The sequence below is a fragment of the Nipponia nippon genome, unplaced genomic scaffold (assembly GCF_047370975.1).
Source record: "Nipponia nippon isolate SJK-2023a ecotype South Korea unplaced genomic scaffold, ASM4737097v1 scaffold_12, whole genome shotgun sequence".
Taxonomy (NCBI): Eukaryota; Metazoa; Chordata; class Aves; order Pelecaniformes; family Threskiornithidae; genus Nipponia; species Nipponia nippon.
The window spans coordinates 2,637,300-2,664,107 of NW_028262313.1; the positions used below are offsets into that span (position 1 = coordinate 2,637,300).

Sequence of the window (26,808 nt, forward strand, 5' to 3'; positions counted from 1 at the left end):
TGTAATGGTTTTAATTCTGTTTTTAAAAGCAAAGAGGAAAAACTTTTAAGCATTTTCAAGGAAAAAAGCAGTCATGGAAGGCAAAAAATATTTATAACTGGAATAAAAGTATTCTGGAAGTGTGAGTTTTAAAGTAATAAGTTATTACAGCACACAAATGTTTTGAAACATCTTTGTGAGGAGCAAGACAATATAATCAACACACTAATATTGCATAGATTTAGTATAAATAAACTCCATATAATGCTAGGTGATTTCTGTTGTGGTACAGTTGTGCTATTTTTTTATTTATTTTTATCTTTTTAATATCTCATTCTATGCATTTTCTTCTGTAGATTCTTAATTTGCTGTACTTATACTACACTTACATGTTTTAACAATGGTGATTAATAATTTAGATGTATTAAATGTCTTTGCTTTTTCTTCTCAAACCTGTTGTCTTATATGGGGCTGTTAGGAGTCCTCTGACTCTTCTGGTTTCAATTCTTACTAGGAACTTACCAAAGACTTCAGATAAACTATATTTTCTAAATATTTGAGTTCTCAGAACTTGTTTTAAATACTTTGCCCTTATAGTTTTACTTTTCTGTTAGTTGCTCTAAACAAAGAAGTTTCCTTCTGTGACAGGTTGTGTGTTTACGTTTATCACTAATTCTGGAAGGACTAGAGGAGTATTTTCTTTTGCCTAAAGCTGATAGGAATATAGCTTGTTTTAAAGCCTTATGTAGGTGCTAAATAAAAAGTAAGGGAGGGGGAAAGAAGAAAAAGTTTTCTTTTTCACTGTGTCCCTGGACTGTTCTCTCACAATTTGAGGTCAGTAGATCGATAGCTCATAGTTTTCCATCCATGTAGGTTATTCTCCCAAAGCACTACTTTTCCAGGGCAATCTGCCTGCCTTTACTCTGCAGATCCGTCTCCCTTTGAGTCAGGTCGTTTTGTTGTGTCCCTTCCCTTCAAGGTAAGCGTTCAGGATATAGGTGATAGAATCGGAAACTGGGAAACAGCCACTGGAAAACTGGGAAGAGCAGTTGCAGAAAGCCTGTCTGCAGTCAGCCATAGGCTAAACTACACTTTAAAAACATGTAAAAAAAAAAAATCTCCTGTGCAAATAAAATATTTCAGACAGACAGTTAATAAAATTTTTGAACAGTGGTCAAAATACTCAGCAGTGGTGAATGCGACAAAACAGTGATTGAGATAACTGGCTTTTAATTTTGTTTCGTGAAATATATGAACGACTATCTAAAATATTTACGAAACTGTGTATTTTGAATGTATTGTATTTGGCAAGTAGCAAAGACAGAAATTTTAATTCAAGCAATTTGGCAAAGTCTTAGAACCTAAACAATGTTATGAGTATTATTATGTTATGAATATTATTAGTATTAGACAGTATTAAGAGCTGGGAAATCTAATTCTGCCAGTAATAGCTAGAGTCATGTGGGAAAGCAGTGGTCCTGCCTTTGTAGGCACAAGAGTAATAAGTCTTCAACCCTTTTTTCTGACAGTGGTCCAAATCGTGGACATTATATCACCATTGTGAAGAGCCATGGCTTTTGGTTGCTGTTTGATGATGACATTGTAGAGGTAGGTATGCTTTTACATGGTGAAAACAAGTGTAGACAGCATCACTCTCCAGCTTGGTTTTTATGTCTGGGATTAGCTTTTGCACCTGTGAAAGTATTTCAGCAAAACATGTGCACAGAATAATTCTGGACATTTCAAAGGTAAACTTCAGCAGTTGTGTGCATCTCCGTTATAGAAGTAGTGTGGAGAAGGGCAAACCAACACGAGGGCTGTATTGACACAGTAATAACAATGTTTAAACAGTCTGCTCAAGCAAATTTTTCCTTAACTTTTCTACTAACATATCTGTAAAGACTAATATCTAAAATATTTATATATCCATGTATTTCACATAATTATTAAGCAAATATCAAACAGTAGAACAAATACCACAGTAGAACTGCTTTTTGTAAAGATGAAAACGTACTGTTTGCCTCTGACATCTCATAGTCAAGGTTAAGGCCTGATGTCTAAATAGGTACAGCAAAATCCTTGCTTGTGTCGATATAAAGAAGATGTAGTACATTCTCCATTTTTTTTTTTTTATCTTTGCTTAGCTTTGAGCATCAGGGGTGACTCTCTGGTGATTTAGATAGCTTGTATGACCAAGAACAGTTGCCTTTCTCCCATGATTATATTTTGAGGGTTATTTTCCCCTGTTTCTGTTATGGCCAAAATATGTAATTGTGTCAGCTAATTTTGGAAATAATGTTCACCTCAGTATTCTTAAATGTAAGTATTCGCTGTCATTTCTGTCCAGGAGATAAACTTTACATTTTAAAAGTAGATGTAAAATAACCATCGTGTTGTTCTATTTTTGTTTTCTATCAGTCACTCTCTGTTGTACCTTAGCTTTTAGGTCAGAACGGAATTTCTTTTTATCTGCAAACACTGCTGGCACTTTTACAGATGTGCCAAAACATAGCTTTTAAATATGCGCTGTCTGTTATTGGACAATAAATTCAAGGAGCTGTCACAAGTAAGCTAGAATGTAGTTCCTCTCTCCTGGAGGGGATGCTTTTTCCCCTTTAAGTTGCTTTTCTGACTTTAATCATGGCTTTCTTTTTTTTAAGTTCGTCTTCTTTTACAGACTTTATCTAAAATGCTGTAAAAATAAAGCTCTCTGATCTGAAATTTCTACTTTTTGTGTCTCCCATGGTTCTTCGAGTTTTCACTGTCTTGATTAGGATTAGCAATGTAGCCCCGTCCTGTAGCACTACCTCTGCCCCAGCTGCGGATCCAGAGGTTTCAGATTCCTTTTCCTGCTAGAAGACTCTCCCTGGCTGGCGTTCACACGTGTTAATTTGTTTTCTGTGAAATTTAGGCTTTGTTTTTCCTACCGGTGGAGGGCATGAAAAATTGCGCATGAGAGTTTTGCACATGAGTCATTTGAAATCATTGGCCCCTCTCCGATAAACGGTTGCGCCTTGACCTGCTTTGAAGAGCGTAGCATAAGAATTCCTGCTGGGTTTGCCCCAGAGGATCTCTTCACTGACTATCCGTTGTAGCCGCTCCTGCCTTCTAAGCGTGTGAGGAACATGAAGCTTAGATCTCATCTCACTCTGTCTAGGAAGTACCAACCTTTCTCTTTCCTCGACCGGCTAGAACTTGCCTGAATTTCTGGTGATTCAGTGATCAAGGCGAACAGGAGAGTGGAGACTGCTCTTCCTCCCCTGATGCTACAGGCTGCTGGAAGAAGTAGCTGCAGTTTTCTGTTCTCTCTCTCCCCACTTAGTCATCAGCTCTTGAGAACTAGTTCTTTACTAGTGCTGTAGGCTCTTCACTGAGAAAGTGAAGTAAAGCCCCAACTACTTCTGTGAGTTCCCTCTGCTGCCTAAAGAGATTTAAATATCTACCCTGAACTTGACCAAGTACTATTTTCAAACTGCTTGTGATTGGCCTTAAGGTGACACCACAGGAAACACATTGCTACGTATGACATTACAGAGGTTGTCCTCAAAAACAGAGCGGCAAAAAAAACCCCAAAGCCCCTAAAACATGAATTCTGCATAAGTTTCTGGTTTTAGGGCTAACCACAGGAGCCTTTTGCTCTTCAGAGACTCTTAAGAGCATGAAAGCAGATTTTTAAATTTATTTTTTTTTTTTTTAAGCTTTGGAGACTTAACATTCTCGGTGTGAGCTGGCTATATAACAAAACAGGTATTAGTCAGCGGACTTCAGAAGATGAGCCCAAAGCCCTTGTACCTGTATACAGGTATTGCAATTGAAAGGGAACACAGGAGAAAGCTTTTTCCCCTTAAATACAGTTAAAACGCTTTGTTGCAATTTTGGCAAGTGATATGAATTAATAGCTCTGAACTGTCAATAGGAAGTAGTTTATCCTTATTACCTACTAAATGTCGAAAGTGGTGAAGTCATGTTTGTTTATCTATTTGGATTTGGTTGGAAGGCCAACTTTCAATTAAATTGAAAATAGATGATAACCAAACAGACTACAGCGTATCTGAAAAGCAACTACATCAAATCCAGGAGGCAAATCAGTCCAAATGGGATACTGCGCCAAGCAAAATGAATTGAGAAACCTGAGTAAATGATCTCTGGCTAATTGGACGTGTTGTCATTAGAGCAACTAAGTGATACAGCACAGTGACAATGTTTATCTGAAACAGAGAGGGAAAAGTGTCCATCCAGGGAGTTCTCCAAATTGAGAGAAGGGGGAGAACGATTGCATGGCTTCACTTAAATATTTGTTCAGAGATTGGCGGCATTCACTTGAATGCTAGGAATGGTATGCAAGAAAAAGATTTGGTTTGGGGAACCAGAATAGTTGTCTGGAAATGAGCAAAGGATATTTAAGCTCAGTTAGCAAGAAAAACCATCTTAGTGCCAGGTGAGGCTGCAGAATCCTAAAAGTAGTTGTGAAACCATGAACTGGTTGTTACTCTAAAGCTGCAACTGGGTAAAACTTTGCTGTCCACGATATATGTGGTCAGCTAAGGATGGGAAGAATAGCGTCTATATAATCCTCTTTAAGTTCCACTGTGTTTTCTGTGGATAGTGAAATTTAAAAAGGAAGTCAGTTCTGCCGTGATGAAACTAAAAATATCTGTAGGGTGAATTAATCTATATCAAATCTTTGAGTTGCATTCAAAATGAGTAGTGGAAATAGACTGGATTGCATGGCAAGTTAGTTGGCACTTAAAATAAAACATGTTTGAGTTGTTTGCTAAATATATTACAAGGGCTGAAGAATGTTCTTTTGCTATTTTTCTGTTAAAATGTGTATCTAACGGTTTGTAGTAGATGTTATGTTAATAAATTGCGTGAAAATGCAAAAGCCCACAGTATGGTATTTAGCTTCTCTGAAGTCCTTGAATGGAGAAGAGAGAAAAAGAAAACATCTGTTTGGGGTTTTCTCCCCCCCCCGTATTTTTTTTTTAACAGAAAGTGTTTAACAAAACTATTCAAGGGAGAGTTTCTGCAGCTCTGTCCTGCAGTTGATGCATCTTCTGGAAACTTACTATGTCTGGGGTTTTTGTGCTTCAAAAAGGCTGGGAAAAGGATGGCCTAAACTTGCAGGTTGTCTGGCAGTGCCACTTAGAGAAACCAGCGCTTTTGTGTGTGCTGGTGATGCCGAAGTCTGTGCAGTGAGCAATGAGTTAGCACGCTGCCAGAGGGATTCTGTAGCTGAGGAGGCTCCTTGATGGAGTCATAGCGTGGTCCCTTTCCTTTAAAATCGAAGCACAAATCGGTCTCCGCTGCTCCCTCTCACGATCAAAGGTGGTGTTCAACCCAGAGCCTCTTCTTTGCTTCCTCAACTTTACTCCTTGGGGAACAAAGGGAAACTTTAGGCAAGTCTCCCTTTGGTCCTCCACAACAAATTCAGGCTACTTCAGCCTCTCATCTCTGTGGATCCAGAGTCCTAAACTAAAACACAGTGGAGTGCTGAGTAACACGGGTCATTGGGAGTATTTTATTTCGGTGTTGTGGTCTCTACGCTTGCTCTCTGCTGACTGCAGAATCATATTCAGTAATGTGAAGCCAGTCGTTCTCAGGAGTGGGATCAAGTAGAACTTGCCTCTTTAAAAGCCCTTTAAAATGCCCTACAGGCCTTGCTGGTTGGAGTATAAGGTGAAAAACTGCTTTTCTGCACATAGTTCACAACTTTAAATATAAGCGGACCATTTAATTCTATTAATATGGAAAATTATTTATTTCTCTTAAAACACAAACCTTGTGATAATATTCCAGTAGGTGTTGTACCAGCAAATCCTAAGGAAGGAAAGCTCTGGTAAGACCAGAAGATCATAATCAGATGAGATCCACAGATTTCGTGGTATAACGACCAGTAGCACTTGCAGGACTTCTCTCAGAGGGTCACAAGAACTTGAAAATCTGGGGTTATTTTAGCTGAATGTTAAATCTGCTCAAGATGGCCCTTATGTACTCCCAACTGTACAAAAGCCTTCTTTGCTGACCAGTGACTGCTTTTTTTTTCATTTACATTACAAACCTGTAGTCAGGAAAGGTAACACCAGTCTGAATGAGAAAGCAAATATAAAACTGACATGTACTCTTTTAAGGATCCATTTTCATGGATCCCTTTTTTTATAGTCCAGCTTAAGAGTGCACCACTTCTGAGAGGTTTACTATTTCATCTTGGCTTCCTTTTTTTTCAATAGTGAATAAGGTAATAAGTATAAAAAATGTTTTGTTGTATTTGGTTGAATGCAATGATATTGAAATATTGTTGTATTAATACTGCGTGGCTTTCCAGCATCATTCCCAAGAACTGAAAATAATGCTTTGTCTGGGAAGGGGATTCTTAGGGTGGTGTTTTGACTGAGGCTAATTATAACTCTCATTAATTTTCAGAAAATTGATGCCCAGGCCATTGAAGAATTCTATGGGTTAACATCAGACATTTCCAAAAACTCAGAATCTGGATATATCCTCTTCTACCAGTCAAGAGACTAAGACAAAAGATTACGTGTATACAAATAAAAGAAAAAAGGGATCAAGATATGTCCAAATGGAACATATTTGTGACAGCAGAAGCAGTTCCTCATTGTTGCTGTAGGACCAGGACAGATCCAGCAGGGCGAATAAAGGTTTCTCCCTGCCATTTCGTGGAGGATTAGTGCTGACTGCCGTAACAAGAAGAGCTTTTGTTCCAGTTTTCTTTCTGGGCTTTTTTTACGTGCTATCTTCCAAAATCTGTGTTACCTCTACTTGAAACCTGGCTGCTTATTTGTTCATGAACTGAAGAAGAGATTTAAAAGTAGCATTGTAGAATTTTTACCATTTAATGTTGGCCTGAGGCTATACCTTGGTTTCTACCATCGTCGTTTTTCTGTATTTTAGCAGAATGATTTCAATATTCAGTGTCAGCTGAAGGAATATTTTAGGATATGAACAGCAGCTGGTTGCTGGATATTTTTGGTGACTCAGACTTGAGAAGCAGTACAAAGCTAAGACATATTGGAAATGTCAAGTCTGTAATTTTTATAAAAAAGCAGACAAAAAACTCTCTCTGCAGCATTGTAAATTTCCCCGTTATGCATTATCTTGGGTTTAGATAACACTAACAGCACTGCTTCTTTTTATACTTTTATTTTTACTGTTCTGTTTCCTCTTCAGAAGGTATAGAACTTTGTCCATATTCAGCCTCGTCTGTTGTGCGTTTTTCTTTTGAAGCAGAAGTTTTGACTCAGAGCCACGTTGCTGCAGATTTAAGGGGAGCAGAAAAGCAGTTACCGTTTGGAGAATATGTCTGGCAACCAGTTGCTGTAGAAAGTTTGAAGTGACAGCATTTCTTGGAGCTATTGCGTAAACCAAAAGTGCCCTCGTTCTGAAACAGGATCCGTTCAACGTTTCATTCAATACACAGTAAACTGATGCAACTAGCGTTTTGAATCTATGCTAATACACAGAGACAGCACTAATTGTGAAGGGTTAACCAAGGGAAGCATTATTTCTGTAACTAATCCGGTTCTTCTTAAGTCTTCAAGATAATGAACAAGTAAGAAGGAAAACCAACCAACCAACCCAGGCATTACCTTGCTGAACGTTCCTCATTATCTGTCGGTAATGTTTGTATCGATCTGGGAATCATAATACCCCCCCCTAAAAATGCTTCTGATTGTTTTACCTCTATAGGCCTTGCTTAACAGGGGAAATTGTTAGTCTTTTGAAGACTGAAATTAAGTAATTATCCGTTACGTGTGTGTATATTATAATCTCAAGGATAACTAGAAAGAAAAGACTAAGGAAGTTTGTAAGAAATCTCAGAAAATCTTCTGTAACTTTCTTTTCGAGAAGTCCTCTTGCCGTGCCAAAGCTTGTTGCAGCTGGCTCTAAACTACCAGTGGAAATGCCCATTTTCCTTTCTTCGTCTCGTTAGGTGACACAGGAGCTGTCCTCTGTGTGGTTGTTCCCAGCACAGCCCTTCATGGTGTATGCCAGTGGTTGTTGTTCTTGAGGACATTTAACTTATGCAATTCTGTGGCTTGTACAGGATATAAAATATTTTACCAAAATATCGTCCTCAGGAAAACAGCATTTCACAAACAGTTTCTTGTGGCGGCTGTACGTATCCATTTCTTCTTATCATGACCAGAAACGTCATGTTAGCAATTAACTCCTGTCTTCAAAATGCAAATTAATCATTACCGTTGTATTCCAACTGGGTACAGGTTCCATCCTCCTGGCACATCTCCTCTTCCAGAAGATAAAATACGGACATTGGGTTTTTTAATTATTTTTTATTATACAGAGTACTGTCATTTTAAGAGACACATTCAATAACCGCAGACGTTCTTGTCATCTTGTTCCTATTGTATGAAAATTGTTCCTGGCTAAGAGTCTTCTCCCCTTATTCACACACAAGCCGTGAGTCCTCTCCCGGTGGCGCTACCAGAAGCCTGGCATCACTAAGTCTTGCAAAAAATAAAAAAAAAAAAAGAGCACTGAGATAAAAAAATAATCTAAACAGTAAATACAAAAATTAATGTAGTACACTAGACATGTATTTTGTATATCTGGCGATACGTTTTTACAAATAAAATACCTGACTGAGAGATAATATTGAAAGATATATACTATAGATTAAAAACTGTTAAAAGTGCACTTTTGCTACAGATTTATAAGGAGACTAAAAGGAATTAAATTGGAAGAGAATGGTGTGATGTTACTTCTGTATAATCAATGACCCCACCTGTCTCCAATAAAGGTCATGTATGATCAAAGGCACATGGCCCAAATGCTTTTCCTTGAATTTCAGTCCCAGGCAGAAATAAAAGTAACGGGCTCGTCGCTGGCTCGCCTTAGCGTCTCCCTCCATGCTGGCTGAGGGATTCCCACCCCGCTGCGCTTGCGTGCGTACAACCCGCGCATAAGCGGTTTAAACCAAGAGAAACGAATAATTCAGCATCGTAGATGGTAACTGATGTGCTGGTAAACCGAGGAGAGGTTACCTGGGGCCTCTCCCCTGCTCCCGCTATTCCTTCGTCTGTTCAGCATCCCCTGCAGCTCTGCCCCGCCGTTCCCTGCCTTCTCCTTCTTCCTTCTTTACCCCTTGCTGTCCGACTCCGTAAGACTTTGTTGCAGATATTATCCGACTGATCTGGAGCAGAGGCATTTAAAAGCAAAAATAGTGCCATAGGCTTGGAGCTTTTCAGGTTCGTTGCGGGATGGGTCTTGGTTTCTGTGTCGTTCTCTGGAGTTCGCTTTCATAAGGGGAAAATGTGATCAAAGGCTGCTCCCGTGAGTAGGAGTTCATGGGACTCGGTCAGAACGCAACAGAAATAAATGAGATTAGAAAATGACAGCTGCCCTGTAAAAACACATTTTAAATCCAAAGTACTGTCTGGTCCTTGTCCTGCTGGGTCACGCATTAGCAATAAATAAATGGAGCTAATTTTAACTCTAGTGGACACGAGTTTGACTTTCAGCCACTTCAGAAAGAGTATTGCCCAGAATTCATTTTGTTGAGGGCAAACAACCAAAACCGGAACATCTGGAAGCAACGTGGGTTTAGCTTTGCGTACCAGTAGGGCAGGATTGACGCTGGGACTTGGGGGCTGGTCTCGTCACTTCAGGTCTTCTCCGGAGCGTCGCGCTGGCGCCAGGCTGGAGGCCATCCCGCCGTTACTGCGTCTCTCTGCTAACCAGCAGCAGGAGCAAAACCCAACCTGCGTCGCTGCTTCCCTTCCAGTTCGGCAGATCCCGCGGTTTGTCTGTGGAGAGGCTCTGCCCTCAAGACTTCGGGAACAGAGGTTGTTTTTGACTTGGTCTTTGTGCTCGGCGTGTTCCAGTTACCAGCAGCAGCTTTTAAAGTCACCATGCCAGCTCGGTTTAGGATAGGTTTAAAACAAATCGTATTTGATTGGTGCAAGAAAGAAAATAGACTAACAACGGCCCCTGAGACAAGGAAAACCTTCCCGTTGTAGTCCTTGGCATTCATCAAAAGGAAACCAGCCCCTGAAACATAATTAATTCTCAACATGTAAAGTCCTGCTAGGATTTGCTGTTGTTGCACTAATTAACCTTCCGGCTACTTCTGTCTGCTTCCCTCCCGCTCCTGCAAAATCAGTCCTAGCTACAGGATTTGCTTCCCCCTACCCAGCCAGCCTGCTGTGTGCGGTTCCTGAAAGCAGCAGCCGAATGGGATTAGATGTCTGTGAGGGGTAATTCAGAGTACGTAAGGTTCAAAATGAAGTGGGATAGCGCGAGGGTCATCTCGGCCTTTTATTCTGAAGACAATGCGTTGCTAAAGAAAATGGTTTGATCCTTGCTACCATCCGGCTGCTCATGGTCACGAACCCGCCTTCCTGTCAGCGTGTGTGTGGAGGGGGTGCGCCCGGGCCCTGTCTCGTCTGGGAATCTTCGGTGTTACAGCAGAACCACGCGGCCCTAGGCCGGGGGGGGATCTGGCTGCTAGAGGCTGGATGTACAACAGAGTTAGACCTGCCGGCATGGGCTGCGGAGCGTCGCGGGTCATGGAGGGGCTGGAGCGTGGCCAGAGCAGGGCAGCGAGGCTGGGGCAGGGGCTGGAGCCCAAGGCTGGGGAGGAGCGGCTGGGGGAGCTGGGGGGGCTCAGCCTGGAGAAGAGGAGGCTGAGGGGAGCCCTCATCGCTCTCTGCAACTGCCTGAAAAGAGGCTGGAGCCAGGGGGGGTCGGTCTCTTCTCCCCAGGAACAAGCGATGGGACGAGAGGGAACGGCCTCAAGCTGCGCCAGGGCAGGTTTGGGTGGGATATTAGGAAAAACTTCTTCCCCCAAAGGGCTGTCAGGCCCTGGCCCAGGCTGCCCAGGGCAGGGGCTGAGTCCCCATCCCTGGAGGGATTTAAAAGCCGGGGAGATGGGGTGCTGAGGGACATGGTTTAGTGGTGGCCTTGGCAGTGCTGGGTTAACGGTTGGACTCGATGATCTTAAGGGTCTTTTCCAACCTTAACGATTCCATGATTCTAACTCTGGATGAAAACGAAGAGTCTCCAGCAGCTGTGGTCAGTAACTCGTCCCTTCATGAGGGCACCTTGTGCCAGGCCAGGATGTGCTTGTCTGGGGAAGTGGATCCGGGACATGGGAGATGATGGGTGTAGGAACAGATGCTCTCCAAGACCCACGTGGCACGATGGGGACTGGACCCACGAGCCAGTGTCAGCTTGGACGGGGAGTGGAGCACAGGGGCCTTGAAAAGGAGGGTGGCTTAGAAACCTCAAGAGGAGGAGTTGGACCTGAAGGGCAAAGGTAAGAAAGGATTTACGAATGCCTTAAAATATCAGAGCCCCCAAAGTATTACTCTAGATAGGTTGGCCCAGATTTATTGAGGGCAAAATGCTTTTGATGCCATGCTGCTGAGAAACATCGCCTGCAGCTGGATCCAGCCTCAGGGAGCTGCACCAAAGCCAGGGCATGTGGCGGAGGCACAGGTTACACTGCGATTTGTGTATAAAAAATTCAGATAGTCCCAGCAGGGTCTTCCCTGGTGATTTCCGAGTCCCAGGCGGTGTACAAGGAAGGGGAGAAGGGCAAGGATGGGGGCTGAGAGCTGCGTTTGGAGTCGGGAGCATCCCCGGATCTACCCAGAGTTCATTTCCTTTTCAAGATGGTTTTTATCTGGAGCGTAGCTGCTTTAGTAAAATACATTGTGTGAGGAATGTAGAGGTGGAAAGAGACATTTTCTCATTTTCTTGGCTTTAAGGCCTGGACTTAGAAGGGACAAGCGAACAGGAGCTCCAGCTGGAGTGAACCTCAGACGGCTACTGACCACCCGAGCATGGCCACGAATGAAGAGAAGGTCAAATGCGGCTGACGCTGTTTCTTCTGTCTACCCCTAGGTATAAACAGAAAAGAAAATAGCAAGCGGTTTTCAGCAGGAGCTGAATAACTTTGTCTGTAATTAAGTATCCTAATTAGCACTCTATTAGTGCATTCGTTTCCTTCTGGGAGAAGCGGCCTGCATCTACTGCAACAAGTCACTGCAGCGCTGTAAAGCAGAAAGCAGGGACTGTGCCGTGAAGAAACAGAGGGAGGGAAGGGACGGCCCGAAGGAAGGGAAGCCACATCTGGAAGCTCTGCTGTGCGGGGCCGCCTGTGCCCAGAGGCAGCTGGGAGCAGAGGGTCGGTTTCTCAGAGGTCTTGGCGTGATAGACCCCGGTCAAAGCCAGCAGGAAAGATGTATTTGGCCAGGAACCTCGCATCGGTGTCAGCACAGGTTTCAGACCTTGCGAGACCCCCTTGTCTTGACTTGTTTGCATCCCTTACAATTTGGGTTTGTTCCTTTTTCTCTTAGCGATGGGCAATTTGAAATACGCTCAGTATTTTGAAAGCATCAGGTCTGCAGCAGTGTCTTTGCAGGCCATGGGGACTCCGCGTGTTCGGGGGGCTCTTTTCTCATCTCAGGAGCACATCTCGGCGTCATGGATGGTCCCTTGGCAACCAAACCCATGTGGCTGTAACTGGGGCACCATCAAGTTGCCGTGTGTTTTTCGAGGCTGAGCCACACCTGTAGGCTCCCTCTCCCCATCACCTGGACGAGCCGAGGTAAAATAACATCAGTGCCAAAAGATTGCTCCATTACACAACTCCTCTGGGTCCCTTCGCTTCCACCCTCATGCCAGCAAACCCTCAGCTCCTCCCCGGCAAGGGCGCAGCCAGTTGCATCGCGTGGTGGTGATGGGGAGAAAGTGTTATTCTTGGCAATCCTTTCCAAGTTCTCTTTTTTCTTTTAATGTTAAACTGTTCATTTTCAGATTTTGAGTCACAATATTTCTCCAAAGGAAAGGCCACGAGTTTGGAAAAAATCCAGTTTATTCTTCAAAATTCGTTGCCATCACTTCAGCGTAAAGGAGCCAAACCACGCTGGCACCTGCTGCCGACGCGGAGGGAGGAGCGGCCCCGACACCTCCGCGCCCCTGCGCTCGCTGGCACCCTTCAAAGCCTCCCGCCAGGCGCTCGGGGTGTCCCCCGAAACGGGGGGACAAGCGCGGGGTAGCGAGGATCAGAGACCAAGTCTTCAGGCCAGGAAGAGGCATTAATGGATGTGTGAAGCCACCAGAGCAAATGGAAATATTTTCATTAACTTAGCCCTAAGGTGCAGTTAAGCAAAGAGTTGAATGGAGATGTTACCCTTATTGGCCTGGTTTCTCATGGGTGGTATAAAACTGAAGATAAACCTAGGTTTGAATTTTTGGGGCCTCTCATTTTTGGTGCCTCAGACCCGGCAGAAAGGCCAAGCTTTGGTTTTGCCCAACTTTCCCGCTCATCCCCCAACAAGAGGAGGTGACTGGATTTGGGAAAACCAGTTTCTCCACGCTGTTTCTCCGCAGTTTGAGCCAAGTGCTTCAACAGCAATGACTCGGGGACAGAAGGATTCCCATGAGAGCTGGCAACCGCATTATCTTCTTCTAAAAATATCTTCCAACAAAACATAAAACCTCTCCAAAATAACCCATCTGAAAGAGCGGGATCCAATTTCGGGCTCTCCGGAGGCCGCAGCTCGGCTCTCGGCTGCAGCGCAGGCCGTGGGATAGAGCAGTGCCGCCGTCGGTCCCCGGGAGAGGCATCCTTCCTCGAAGCAACCCTGGCGAGGAGATGAGCTTCGAGAAACCTGCTGTGTTAAAAGGGCTGTGCTGGGAGGGAGCGCAAACGAGAGCATCCGTCTGCAGGTGCGAGCGATGGGGGAAAGGGGAAGGGAAAAATGGGAGGTTGGCAGGAAGGTGGCTTGACGTTTTGTTGTGGTCACGTCCCTGCAGGGCAGCCGTGGTTACGAGCATCTCGGTGACTCCCACCACCCTGACTGTGGCTCCGAGCATCCTTATGCTGGGAGGAATCGGGGGCTGCCCAGCGTGACTGGCGGGTAGCTCCCACATCCCTCCTTGAGCGCCCTCAAAGTTTATTCCACTCTCTGGGACTGCAAAGTGGCTCCTGAAGTTGGGCTTTTTTTTTTTTCTTCCCGAAGAGGAAAAAAGAAAATTCACTTCCCCCTCCTCCTTCCCTGAGTGTGTTTAATCATTTGCCAGTTAGTCATATTCCTAAGAAAAGCAAACGTTGCGTGATGGTGAGTGACAGCTCCTGAAGAACTGGCACTAATTATATCTCGGCACTGAAAAAAATAACACGCCAGGCTGGCAAATCTTGCTGGGAGGGAGCCGGCTGTCCTCCGGCTGCTCGTGCGAGCGGCTGGGATGCCCCAAAATCACCGAGCGGCCGCTCTCCTGGCCCGCAGACCCCTTCTCCATCTCTCCGCTGTAGGTTTAGGGATGATCAACACTGTCTTGCTTTGAGTTTCATCCCATCCCACCCTGATTTTCCTCCAAGCCTGGTGGGAAGCGTTTAGAGAGGTCTCCCTTCAACTTGTATGTCTTTGATGGATTCAAACTGCCGCTCGCCCCCTCGGGAGCCAATGCTCCTGAGTCGGCACCATCAGCTGCCGCCATCCCCGGCGCTGCTCGAGCGGCATCACCCCTTCCTCGGGTGCCGGGAGAAGCCGGGCATTTGCTTTTTCTCCCGTTGCCTTCGCTGCAGCGTTACTCTGGGGTCTCTCAAAAGCTGTGGGCAGCCGCTGCGGAGCTGCCGATGAGTCAGGAGCGGTAGAGGGAGGGATGAGCTGGATGCTCTGGCTGCAGGGTGTCCAGCAGGCTTTTCTGTATTAACTCTCTTTTATTTATCCTGCTGAGCAGGTTGTGCTGCCCAGACACAGCCCTGCTCACCCGCCAGGCTTTTGTCCCTTGCTGGGGCCTCTGAGGTAGCCAAAACACCCTGTTTTGGGGACATTTCTCCTAAGATGCTCCCTCCTGTCCCCATGGCTGAGCAGCAGGGGTCAGGGGCCAGCACCCATCCCACCCACACCTTGGGCTGCCTCTGCCGTGGCTGCCAGACCAGCACGGGGACACGAGCTGCCGGGTGGGTGTCCAGCCCGCGAGGGACGGCTCCGCATCCGAAACAGCCCCAAAGGGCTGAGCCAGGCTGCTGCGGTGGGGCTCCTGCCGTGCCCTGGGCCGGCGGGGCAGCCTTCGCCCCACCTTTCATGGGTGCTCCGCAAACAAACCCTCGCTGCCGGCCGCTTCTCCTCCCCTTCCGCGCTCACCCAAGGTTTTAGCTGAGGCACCAGTGAATGCTGCAGCATCCACCTAGCCCCCGGGCTGCGCACCGAGCAGCAGCTCCGGCCCTGCTCAGAGTGTTCACCTCCCTAATTCCAGTTAAACAGAGACCAGCAATCCAGTCTGTGCCTTGGGGCAAAATCCCCTATATTTCTCTAAATTTGCAGTGAGCCAGGGCTGGGGGTCCGGTCCCCAGCCCCAGCACCGTGCCTGCGAGCGCAGGAGGGTGCAGGGATGCTCCCCGGAGGGCACAGGCTGCTCCCAAGGACCAGGATGGAGGCTGGGTTTATTCTTCCCAAGGTGTCAGCGGTGGTTTTCCTGGATGGGGTTTTGTTTTCTTAAAAAGCCAAGCGGCTAAAAATAGCCCTCTGCTCGCTCGCCCGCAGTACCCCGGCGCGAAGCCGGCGCAGGCTGTGCGCGGGGCCGACCTTCAGCGCCGCAGCTCCGGCAGCGGGAGCGCAGCTGCCTCCTGCTCCCAGCTCTGCGAGCTGCTGCTTGTGCTCGGCTGCTTAAAGCAGCTGTTTTGCCTCTTGTGTGTCTCAAGAAACACCTGATGGGGAAAGCAGGGGGATTTTTTTCCTTGCTGAAATAGCCACCTGGCCACAGATGATCCCAAGCTTGGGGATTTTGGATCAGATTTAATTACACACCGGGCTTTAATGATCATTTAGTTGCATGGCGATATGGCATCTCCTGCTCCCCATTAGACAGAGGGGGATGTGGGCATGGCTGTCCTCTCTGAGGTCGTGGGCCTTGGGGTGCAGGGACGCAGTGAGGCAGGATTTGAGGGTCAGGGACTCGCAGAGGTCGGATCTGGGAGGGGGGGTGGGACTCAGCAAGGTGGGATTTGGGGGGCAGAGACTCAGTGAGGCAGGATTTGGGATGCAGGGACCCAACAGGGCAGGATTTGAGGGACTCAGGGATGCAGTGAGGCAGATTTGGAGACGGACACCCCACGAAGCAGATGGGGAGCCACCAATCCCTTCCCAGAGGACAGAGGTTTGGGCTCTCCCGGGCGGTTTCGGCTGCAGCAGCCCCTGGCCCTGGGGACAGCAGGGTCTGCAGAGGAGGAGCGTGGACGCAGGAGCGGCACCGCGCTGGGCTGAGCTAAGAGGATTCACCTGCATCCTCCTCCCCGAGGTGTCTGAAAACATCGCAGGGGCATTGCGTGTAGCACTAAGGTACGTAGAGTGAAGAAAACATAAAAATGACCTTGACGCTGGTTTCTGCAGTTGAGGCAGCAGGTAGCTGCTCTGGCACGTGGCCACCCTGCGATGCCCGGTGCGGGTCTCATGCGGACAAACCCCGCCGGGGCTGCCGGCACTGGGTGCTGGGTGCCGCGGGGTGCCCAGCACCACTGCCCTGCAGCTCCGCAGCTCACCCTCAGCCCTTGCTCTCCGCTGTCATCTCTGCAGCAGTTGTCACCCACATAAACTGTGCCTGGAAAGAAATAAATCGTGGGCTCCAGGCTGCTGCACAGTTGTGACGCCGGTTGAGCTTCTTCCTGCCTCCTTAATACCTCCCGGTTGTCTCTGCTGGGTCAGAGGCAGCAAAGCGTGGGAGGAAAGGGGTCTCCCAAGCAAAGGGGATGTCCCACGTTTGCCCCTGGTACCCCCATCACTTGGTGCGGGTGGGACGGGTGTCTCCCCGTGTGGGGTGGTCATGCCCGCGCTGGGCATCGCGGGCAGGGGCGGCCAGACCCAGCTCCCCGCTGAGCGCCGGAGGAAGCAGAGCAGCGCCCATCCCCGCTCCCAGGTGCTCGCAGCGGTATCGTGCCAGCAGCATCACCGGGTCCCCGAGCCGCCCAGCCACGCGTGAGTCATGCTGCAGCTCAGCACATGCTGCCGTCCCCAGCAGCCTGTTTGCAAACAAACCCAGAGGCTGAGAGCTGCTGCTTGGGAAGCGGCCCGGGAGGGACCTGGTGAGGGTGGGGGCCCCAGCGAGCCCCCGCAGCGGCTGCGCAGGGTTTGGCGTCTCTGCCCAAAGCTGGAGCCAGCGCCACCAGGGACCAACATGCCGAGGACGACAGCAAAATGTGGGTGCCTGCGCTGGTCCGCGTGTTGCACCCAGGGGTGAGATGAGTCAGGCAGAGAGGGCTGGAGCGCTCGAAGCGCAGAGCCACGTCGCTGCACCCATGGGGCCATGGCTTTACCAAACGTGTTTTTGACCCGTCGCATCTCCTCTGGTGACAGCCGCTCACCCTGATGTCCCTGTCCCCGGAGCTGCTCCAGGCCCAGCTGTGTTGGAGGTTTTCTTGCACGGAGGAAAGCCATGGGACCCACGAGGCTTGTGCCAAGCAGCCGATGGAGCAGAGGGGGCGACGGCCCGGTAATTCCGCCCCCCCAGGGCACGGCGTTGCCAGCACGAATAACTCCCAAAACACTTGGGGGGCTTGCGGGGTCGGGCTTGATGGGGCCACGGCTGCTTGGAGAGCAGAGAGATGGCAGGGGAGAGCCTTCCCTAGTGCTGTCAATGCGACTGTGGCATCAGAAACGTGCTCTTCTGCAATGCCTTGAGCGCTGCCCACCAAAGAGGCGACAGGCCGGCCGGTACCCAGGAGGCTCAAGTCTCCCCCAGTGCCATCCTCCTTTTATTTTTCCCACCTTTTATTTTTCATGGTGGGATTTGTGAAGGGGAAAGGATGCTCCTTTCTGAAACCCAGCGCTGCTGGGAGCCCATTGAGGAGCCCTTCAAACCCCGCTCGTGCAGGAGAGCACAAGTACAAACCTCTCTGGAGAGCACGGTTGAAGACTGGAGGTTTCTCCCCTTTCTCCTCCCCACCATCAAGAGGCACCAAATTCTCCTGATCTGGAGGAAAAAGTACGAGTGGGCAAGCTGCATCCCTGGCAGGAGCAGCGGAGCTAAATATAGCCCATTTACACAAAACGAGAGCATTGCGGTGAAACGGCATCACTGAGCACTGTGGTGGTAATTAGCGGTTCCCTAATGAAGAGCTGGGAAAGCAGGAGGTGTCCCTGGGGAGAGCGGCGCCTCTGCCGAGCACCGTGCAGGTGGTGGGGGGTTCCCGATGGCAGTGGGGGTCTGCAGGGATGGACCTGGCAGAATTCCCCTCCCCGCGTCCCCTGTAGGAGTGGCTGGGAGCCTCCTCCAGGACCGAATTGGGGAATAAATCCCCCAGTCTGGCATGGGAGAGAAGAAGGTGAAGCAAAGGGCGAAGGGACCGAGCGGGCACCCCTGGGAGGTGCCTGGCAGTGGGACAGGGATGCCTCATGGTGATGAAACCCAGCGAGGAGAAAGGCTGGCAAACACCGAGCCGGGAGGAGATGGGTCCCGGCGACCTTGGCGGCTGGACTCCGTGGCCTGGTGGCCTCATTTCCAAAGGTTGTCCCCCAGCACTGCCAGTGTCTCGCCTTTGCAAATCAGGGCACCGGTTGCCTTGCAATGGGATCAGCCCTGGCACCCCCAGGAGCCACAGTTTTTCCCAGGATATAGAGAAACAGCTTAAGGAGAGATGGGTATTTAACGAGCCGGCAGCGGGGAACTCATGGGTGTCTCCTTCCATCACCCCAAAGCCACCGCAGCCCCTGCAGCTCCCAGTTCCCCCGTGGTACCCAAGCCCGCCATCGAGCACCGCACTTACCCGTATCCCTCCCTGGTCCCCGCCACCCCCAGCCCTGTGATGTCCCCAGACTCCAGCTTGTCCCCCGCTCAGGGATCTGCCCAGGCACCCCTGCAGCCCCACGCCTGGGGAAAGAGCCCGGCAAGCAAAACTGCCAGAAAGTTACGATGAAGGGGAGTTCGGCCTGGAATTGTTTGGGGCTGTGTTTTCTCCATCACAAGCAGTGATTAGGGTAATGAAGGGATCCTCTCCCCTCTGCTGCCATCCCTATAGCAACCAGCAGCCTCTTCCCGTTAAACAAGTGACTCATCAAACACGATTACACTGATATCAGGGAAGATGATCGTGACTTCTAGCTCTGACAGGAGAGCTGACCTCTCGGGAGAAAAAAAAAATTAAAAAATAGGGGAAATAATAGCTCAAAACTGGATGTGAAGGTGCAGTCCCACGTCTCATCCTCCCCATCTGTCCCGCCGCCCTCACCCTGCTGGGGGACTCCCAGGTGGTAAATAAAGGCAGACTGGATGCAAACAGTTTCTGCGCTGCGAAGTGTGAATCCCCCGCGGCTCTCTGCTGGCGGTGGGAGGCAGGATCCGCGGTGGGCAGCCGGCCGGCGCCGGTGCCAGGGCTCCCTGCGGCAAGCGGGACCCGCGGCTCGGTCTTGGCTGAGCATGGGGTGCCGTGTCCCTGGGGCCAGGCACGACCTGCGCCGTGCACCCTGCTCCTGTCCATGCCATGCACCGTGTCTCTGTCCCTGCCATGCACCGTTCTGCCCATGCCAAGGAAACTGCTGCTCTGCTCCCAGAAACTCCTGCCGAGACCTCCCCAATCCCTTTGAATTTGGCAGGTTTAAAGTATTTGGAGGGTCTTTCCCCACTGCTCGTTTTCTACTTTCTCACTCCTTCTGCCAAGTGCCCTTCTGCCATAAATTCGGCCATGGGAGTCGCGGGGGGACGATGTTTCCCAGCCAAGTGACCTCTAGCATCGCTGCGGGGAGAGGCACGGCACAGCTCTGGGGTAAAGTCCCCAGGGCAGAGGGAAATCCTTTGGGAATAGAGGACTTTCCTGGTTTAAACCCCAGCCTGGAGGATGGAGAAGGCAGATTCCCAGTATATTTAGCAGCAATCCACTCCGGCTGGGTGTTCACGCTCCGGGAAATGTCTCTTTTACCATGGGGAAATTCCCCCCTACTGAGACGCAGCCCTGGGCAGTGGTGCCGAAGGAGAAGACGCAATGCCCAGAGTGGGAAAAATACCTCCGTACACCCAAAATCCAGGTGCGCAGGCCTCAGGCTGAAGGTTGGGCTGAGCCCCAGGTTACTGGCAAGCCCAGTGCCTGCAGCGGCTGTGGCCTGCAGCGATGCTGCCTGCAAACGCCGCCCCGTGCCTGGGGAAAGTCAGGAAGCCTTCACCGCTCCTGCTGAAATATTCAGAGGCAGAAATAGCATCGCCTGCATCATTGATGAGGCAAGGACTTCATGCCTGTGCCCTGAGCTGGGGGAGCAAGCGAGCCCGTCGGACGCAGGGAGCTGAAATCTGCCCTTTCCGTGTTGTTTCTGTTACTAAGAATTTTAGGGGCAGTGGGGCATTTTTAGCTCATTTTGGGCCCCGTCCTGCAGGGCTGGGCAGGGCTCCGGCTCGGGCAGGCAGGCAGCGGGAGAGCAGGGGGAGGCAGCATCTCACGTCAGCCCATGGGGCTGCTCCTGTCGGCTCCCGGCACTTGGCTTTACCCGGTTATAACTCTCCCTGCCTCAAGCTGATTTTTTTCCAAGCCAAGCACTTGCTTTATATGAGTTATTTCACTTACCAGCAAGCAGCTGTGACCTTTTTCTGACGAAGTCCTAGCCCACCCCACATTTCAGACCAGGGCTTTGGATCCGGGCAATGAGGTCCCCAGCCTAACTCCAGGGAATGTGCCCGTGCTCGGGAGATGCTCAGAGGGGAGCCCGGCGCCGTGACTCCACGTAGGATCCTGTTTAAATGTCAGAAGCCACAGTTAAAATCAATAAATAGAGAGGACCGGCTGTGCTTGGGCGAGGGGGTGTCGGAGCTGCCTTTTGCACGACTTCAAAGCTGAGAATTTGTTCCCCGGGTTTTATGAAACCCGACGTCCTTCCTGCCCAGCGGGAAAGGAACAGGGGAGGCTGGAGGGCCTTTGAGCGCTGCCGCGGGGGGCTTTTCCCGCTGGGTGGGCTGCCTGACACCCCCCCGTGCCGGCGCATCGGGGGATCAGCATGGGGGTTTAGTGCTTGCAATGGAGCAACAAATCCGTCCCCGCCGGCACGCGGTGGCTGCAGATTTCTTTCGGCACTGGTGTATCACCGGCACCAGGGCAGCCGACAGCTTTTCTGCACGGACCTGGGACCGTCCTGCCCTCAGACCTGCGTCCTTGTCGGGGCTCGGGGGTTACGGTGGTCCCAGCGTGGGTGCAGCAGCCGAGCTTCTCCGGAGCGGCTCGCTCCAAGCCTGGCTTTGGAAAGGCCACTCTGGTGGCAGCAGGTGGCCGGGAGACCAGCAGGGAGGGGAGGCTGCCCTGCACTCAGCTGCAAAACGACTCCAGATTTTTTTTTTTTTTTTAAGACTCTTTCTTATTTTGTCCCTTCCAAAACCACAGAAAACCTTCCTTACCTCTGTGCCACGTCAGGTAAATTAGGTTATTGTTAATTATTAATTATCACAGTCATTCACCGTAATATTTTGCCTTGCATCCTGCACCCTCCCAGTGCTCCCTATGGCTTGATGAATTGCAGCGTAGGGGAAACAGTCACTCCTGACGAGGTAGCCAGCCAGAGCACCAAATACAGCCCAGGAGAAAGAGGAAAACACAGTGCAAAAACCCTTTATTTCAGAAAAACCACCTTGCCCCAGCAGCCCTGCTGGCCAGAGCTGAGCTGACATATGGTGACATGGCGCGTGCCAGCAAAGGTGCTTCAAAATGTGTTCCTCTGGCTCAGGAAAGCGATGGAGCTTAAGGACTCAGAGCAAAATCATTCAGGTGGGAATGATACCACTGAAGGAAGGAGGAAAAATCCTCCCCCTGGTTTGGCCTGAGTGTTTGGTGGAGTTGGGAGGAGAAGGCAGAGCAAGCCTTCAAATCGTGCTGCTCCCCTCCTGGCACAGCTTGGCATTGCCCCCACTCAGCCGCCCTTGTCCCCGTGCACGTGCCGTTTGGGTCCTGGCCCTGGGCATGCACCGGTGGGGTCCCGTCCTCGTGCAGGTGCCAGCGGGATGCAGGGACGCAGGCTGGCCTCGAGCAGGGGTGGCCCTGGGAGCCCGGACCTGCCGCCAGAGCGCGACGGAGCCTGGCCCCAAAAACAGGAACCCCAACAGCCTCCTGGGCCAAACCTGCTGATGCAGAGGTTTCGTGCGAGCCGGGGTGCAGTGCACTCTGTGTCCCCGCTGTGAACCACCCCGTGTCCCTTTGGTGCCCGCACCCCTTCGAGGCTGCCACTAAATGGGCGAGCATTCACAGCAGCTGGATGTCTAATTGCAACCGTGCAGCAAGACAGGGTGTCCCCCACTGTCCCCACGCCGGACAACCAGAGATATCGCATTTTGGTGCGGGAAGGTCTCTCACATCTCTGCAGTGCGGGGCTGGCTGGGACCTGTGTTCCCCGGTGCTGCAAAAGCCAACCATCCATCCATAGCTCTCCAAGAGGTAAAAGCAGGGTTGCAGTGGTGCTGTTGCAGGCAGGATGGCAGAGGTCACTTCTGCAAGCTGGGCCGTCAAACAGGTCCATTCCAGCTCCCCGTGAGAGGTTTTTCAGCCAAATCAACTGTTTTTCAACAGAGCTGGATGATTTTATAAGCTGGACTCCTGCCTGCCTGCCTCCACCTCCTCCACTGCCTGGGTTTGACATTGGGCACCTCAACCCCCAAACCCATCACAGAGCCCTGGTCCTTCCTCCTGCCGGGCTGGGGGGCTGGAACCCGGCAGCCAAAGCAGCGCCGGGAGAAGTCCCCGCTCTCCGGCGGCAGCAGTGGCGAGAAAATGGCTTCATTTCCACTCCGTAGCCACAAAGATTATGCAAAGCCTTTGAATGTAGGACTTCACGCACTTTCCAGCGGCGTGCGGCCCCCGACGGCCCCATTCTGGGGACGCTGGCGGGCTCAGCGCGCTTGTTTGCCACCCTGATTAGTCAGCACTGCTAATTATAGCTGCGCTTTTCCTTCTTATAGCTCTTCAAGCACCGTTGGAGTAATAGGGAACAACAGAGGCGCTGAAATAAGGCTGCATCCGCTCGCTGCGGAAAAGATGCCGGTATAAATATGGGGATGAATTTCCAGCGGTGCGGCTTTGCACGCCTGTCTTGTGGGTTTCAAGGCAACGCGCTGCCGGGTTTGCTGGCTTGGCCACGGGATGCTGTGGCAGGAGCGGGAGCCAGGGTGGGAAAAGCTCATGTGATGCAGGGACGTAACGATGCTTCCCTGAGGAAAAGAAATAAAGCTGATTTTAATGCTTTTAGAGAAAAAAAATGATGGAGAATTGCATCACATCTATTTCATCAAATGTGTTCCAGGTATGGTTTTATTACAGCCCACGATGGATAGCAGGGGGTGTCCAGACGGGCTCCCCGGACGATCACGGAGCCGGGGCAGCACCTGCGAAGCCCCACAGCGTTCCCAGCCATCGGCGATGGTGCGGGGCTCGCCGCGTAGCCCGGGGGAACGAAACCCAGCTGCCCGCTGGCTCGGTTGCCTGTGGTTTTCAGGGCATTTTGGTTGCTGGTTGCAAAACCACCACACAGTGGCAAAAAGGCTGCCAGTCCGTCCGCTTTTGCAGGTTATTGGCATCGTAGTTATTCCTTGTGGTGAGCTCCGTACCACCCGTTACGTCTGTTAAACAGCAGCCCTCGTGCAAGCTTTGGTTACCCGCAACCCACCCAGGCGCTCGTTAGCTCCCTCCTGGGGCCACTGAAGCACCACAAAGACCTGGCTATAGAAATAGCTGCAGTGAAGCAAGTCAGAGACAGGGACAGAGATTCAGCGGCTCCCGAGTTCATCTCCTGCTCGCCAGGCAGCCACATCGCCAGCCACTTGGGTGTTAACCAAAAAGCCCCAATTTCTAAGGCAGGATGAGACCCAGGTCCAGCCCTGCTGTGGGCTGGCAGCACCCCGTGTCCCCACGCGGCAGCGCCGGGGGAGGACTGTGCGTGGTGTTTAGCGTTGATCTTCCTCCCAAGGCCCAAAAGCCAAGGAGGAAGATGAGAAATGAAGGTGGGAAATGACAAGGGAAAGCCTTCTCCTCGCCGAACGGTGTTCCCAGCTGAGGCTGGTGGCCTCTCGCTGTGTAATTACAGTGTCAGGCTTTTGCTGGTGTCTTTGATTAGTTTGATTTTTACTCCTTGCTATTGAGTCTGTAATTTGAATATAGATAAAGCATACTTAATATATCATCAAAATGTTTTTGCAGATACCGAGGAAGCTCAGAACATTATAGGCAACTATAAAAGGCAGATGGTCAAATATTACAAAATGATGGTCAGTAGTGCATCCTCACAGATCCAACGCCGCTTGCATTCGGGGCAGATCTGGAGGTGGTGTGCTTTGGTTTAAAAATGGCCAGATAATGTCATTTTTGTCACTGGCACCTTAAGGAAACTATGACATTATTGGGGTGCCCCAGCAGCCCCGGCTACCCCAGCACAGACAATTTCCCTGTTCAGACAGACAGACAGACGTGCAGCTGCCGAATCCTGGCGGCCCCTCCGCTGCCGCTCAGTGCCCAGCGCAGGCAGCAGCACCACTGAGAGGGCCTAGGGGCATCCTAAAATGACTCCCAGCCAGGGAAATAACTGGGTACACAGTTGGGTGGCCAGCACATCAGCTGGTTTATGTCCTCCTCTGTATGGGACCGAAGGCAGAGGAGGCTGGAGGTGTGTTGGCACAGCCCTGAGACCTCTTCCAGCCCCTGTTGCCACCCGGAGGAAAGACCCCGCACGGGGACGCGGTCTCCACCGGCCAGCCCTGGGGCCACGGTACCCAGGTGCGGGGCTGCTTTGTGCAGTGGGGCAGCAGCAGCGTTTCACCTGCTGAGGTTCAGCTGGCTGCAGGATCTGGGCAGAGGCCCAGCTGCGGCATGGGGGAAAAGGAGGAAAAGCTTCAGGTTTCTGCCAGTGCTTCCCAGTGTGCTGCCAGCCTGGCGCACCCCCTTGCACATGGGGAAACCCCAAAAAACCTCATCTGAGACGTGGAGCAGGAGGGCAAGCAGCCCTGATTGCTGGGCAAGAAGCCCACTGCGATGAGTGCACGGAAAGGGGGCACCTCCTGAGTGGAGAGGGATAATAGCTGCGGGGTCTGGCACTCGCGGCGGGATGCGGGGAAAGCATCCTGGGACTGCGACAAACTTGCGATGGGACGTTGAGGGGAGGAACTGAAGGTGGGGACGGGAGGCAGCAGGGTGGTTTGGGACTACCAGGACCTCTGTAGGGCCTGGGGATCAACCGAGAGAGCTGGGTGTTTGAGTGGGTCTCTGCGAGTGAGACTGCAGGAGGGGCTGGATGCTGGAGGGAGCGGAAGGTCCCAGCCAACCACCGGCGAGACCATGGGGTTTGGGGTCACTGAGACCCGTTGGGGTGTGCGTGTCTGTGCGAGAGGCAGCTCCAGGTGAGAGGATCCAAGGACCAGACTGGGGCAACTGGGTGTCTGGGGGCAATTACTGGAGGGATGCCCATTCCTGGTCAGCCTCAGTGCCCGCTGGACCTGGGTCCCGGAGCTGCGGCAGCCCCCGGCAGATCCAGTGGGGACAGCAGGGCCGTCCCTGCTCAGACCTGCGGCCGCTCGTGGCCCGTCAGCCTGGCTGGGCTGAGGCCGCCCACACTCGTCTCAGCCTGGGGGCCCTGGGTGGGCTGTGTCCCTGCAGAGCACCTCGCACGGCCGTCACATCCCCTCTGCCACAACCGGCCAGCCCGTCTTCTGCACCCACCTCCTGGCAGAGGCAGCTGCCGATGGGAGTCAATCAAAGCTCCTCACCCGCCCCCCCTTTCCCAGGCAGTGCGTAATTACTGGGAGCGGGAGCGAATTCATTCAGCTCTTCGCTCAGATTCCCTCCGCCCCTTTGCATGCTGCTCATGTCACTCGGCACACAACGGCGCTCAGTCACGCGGCTGGCAGCCCCAGGTAGATGACGATTCAAGTCCCCTGGGATGGGGCTTGGCCTGATTAAGAACCCAGATGCTCCTAACTGGGGCGATCGGGTTCAGCCCAAACCACCGATATTCACCTAAATATCTTTGCACATCAGGAGCTGGAAATCCTTCCCGGCATCGAGCTCGCTGCATTGCACAGCTACAGCCTGGAAGAGAGAGGGGGATGCAGGAGTAAAGCTGGAGTGTTATGAAACCAGTAGGAAAGGGAGGAGAAGGTGTAGCTGAAATATTGCCGATCCGGGAGCTGAGCATCCCTGCTTTGAAGATCCTGCTCCCTTTCTGAATCATGGAGCCATTTGTGGCCAGAAAAATAATCGTGTCTTTGGGATTTGTTCCTTTCCAGGCAGATCCTTTCCCAAATAGTCGGGAAGGAAGCCTTGGGGGTGGGTGGGTGCTGTGGTGCTGGGAGGGGGACAGACCCCCACACCCACCCGCCTCGTGCAGGTCCCCCCACGCGGGAGGGTGGGCGCCGGGCTGGGCAGCCCACACGAAGCTCCCAGGTCTTGCTCCTTCTCATCCCAGCTTTTACACTGGCTGGAGGGAAGCCCGTGCGGGGCGAAGGCCCTGGGGTGCGACGTCTCCGCCGTGGGGGGATGCATCTGCCCCAGCCTGGTTGCACGGGGGCCCCCGAGGACCCCCAGCTGCTGGCTCCTGGGGGTGGAGGGGGACCGGTGCCGCTGTCCCTGGGCATTGCCCTTGAAGAGCGGGGCAGCCAAGCCACGCCACGCCGAATCACGCCCCCCCCCTTCAGATCCCCACGTTCCTCGGCACAAGAGGTAAAAATAAACCTTGCCCGGCCGCCTTTGCGAGCCGCCGGGGCCTGGCTGGCACCCAAGCTGCATCCGCAAAACGCAGGTGCGGAGGGCCCCGACCTTGGGGAGGTGCGCCGGGGTGGCGGGAGAGCTCATGAATGAACAGCGGGGCGGGTGCGTGCATGGGTGCGTGCATGGGT

The 26,808-nt window shown here is 51.2% G+C and overlaps 1 protein-coding gene across 2 annotated transcripts in view; it reads left to right on the top strand.

Moving 5' to 3' along the window:
- LOC104023146 (ubiquitin carboxyl-terminal hydrolase 12) overlaps positions 1-9,451 on the top strand; it is a 32,628-nt gene extending 23,177 nt beyond the window's left edge. For both annotated transcript variants that reach the window (XM_087748379.1, XM_087748381.1), the window contains 2 exons: positions 1,509-1,587; positions 6,403-9,451. In XM_087748379.1, the coding sequence (XP_087604505.1) occupies positions 1,509-1,587; positions 6,403-6,504 (181 nt within the window). In that variant the 3' untranslated portion in view covers positions 6,505-9,451. The remainder of the gene's footprint in view (positions 1-1,508; positions 1,588-6,402) is intronic.
- The last annotated feature ends 17,357 nt before the right edge of the window (positions 9,452-26,808 follow it).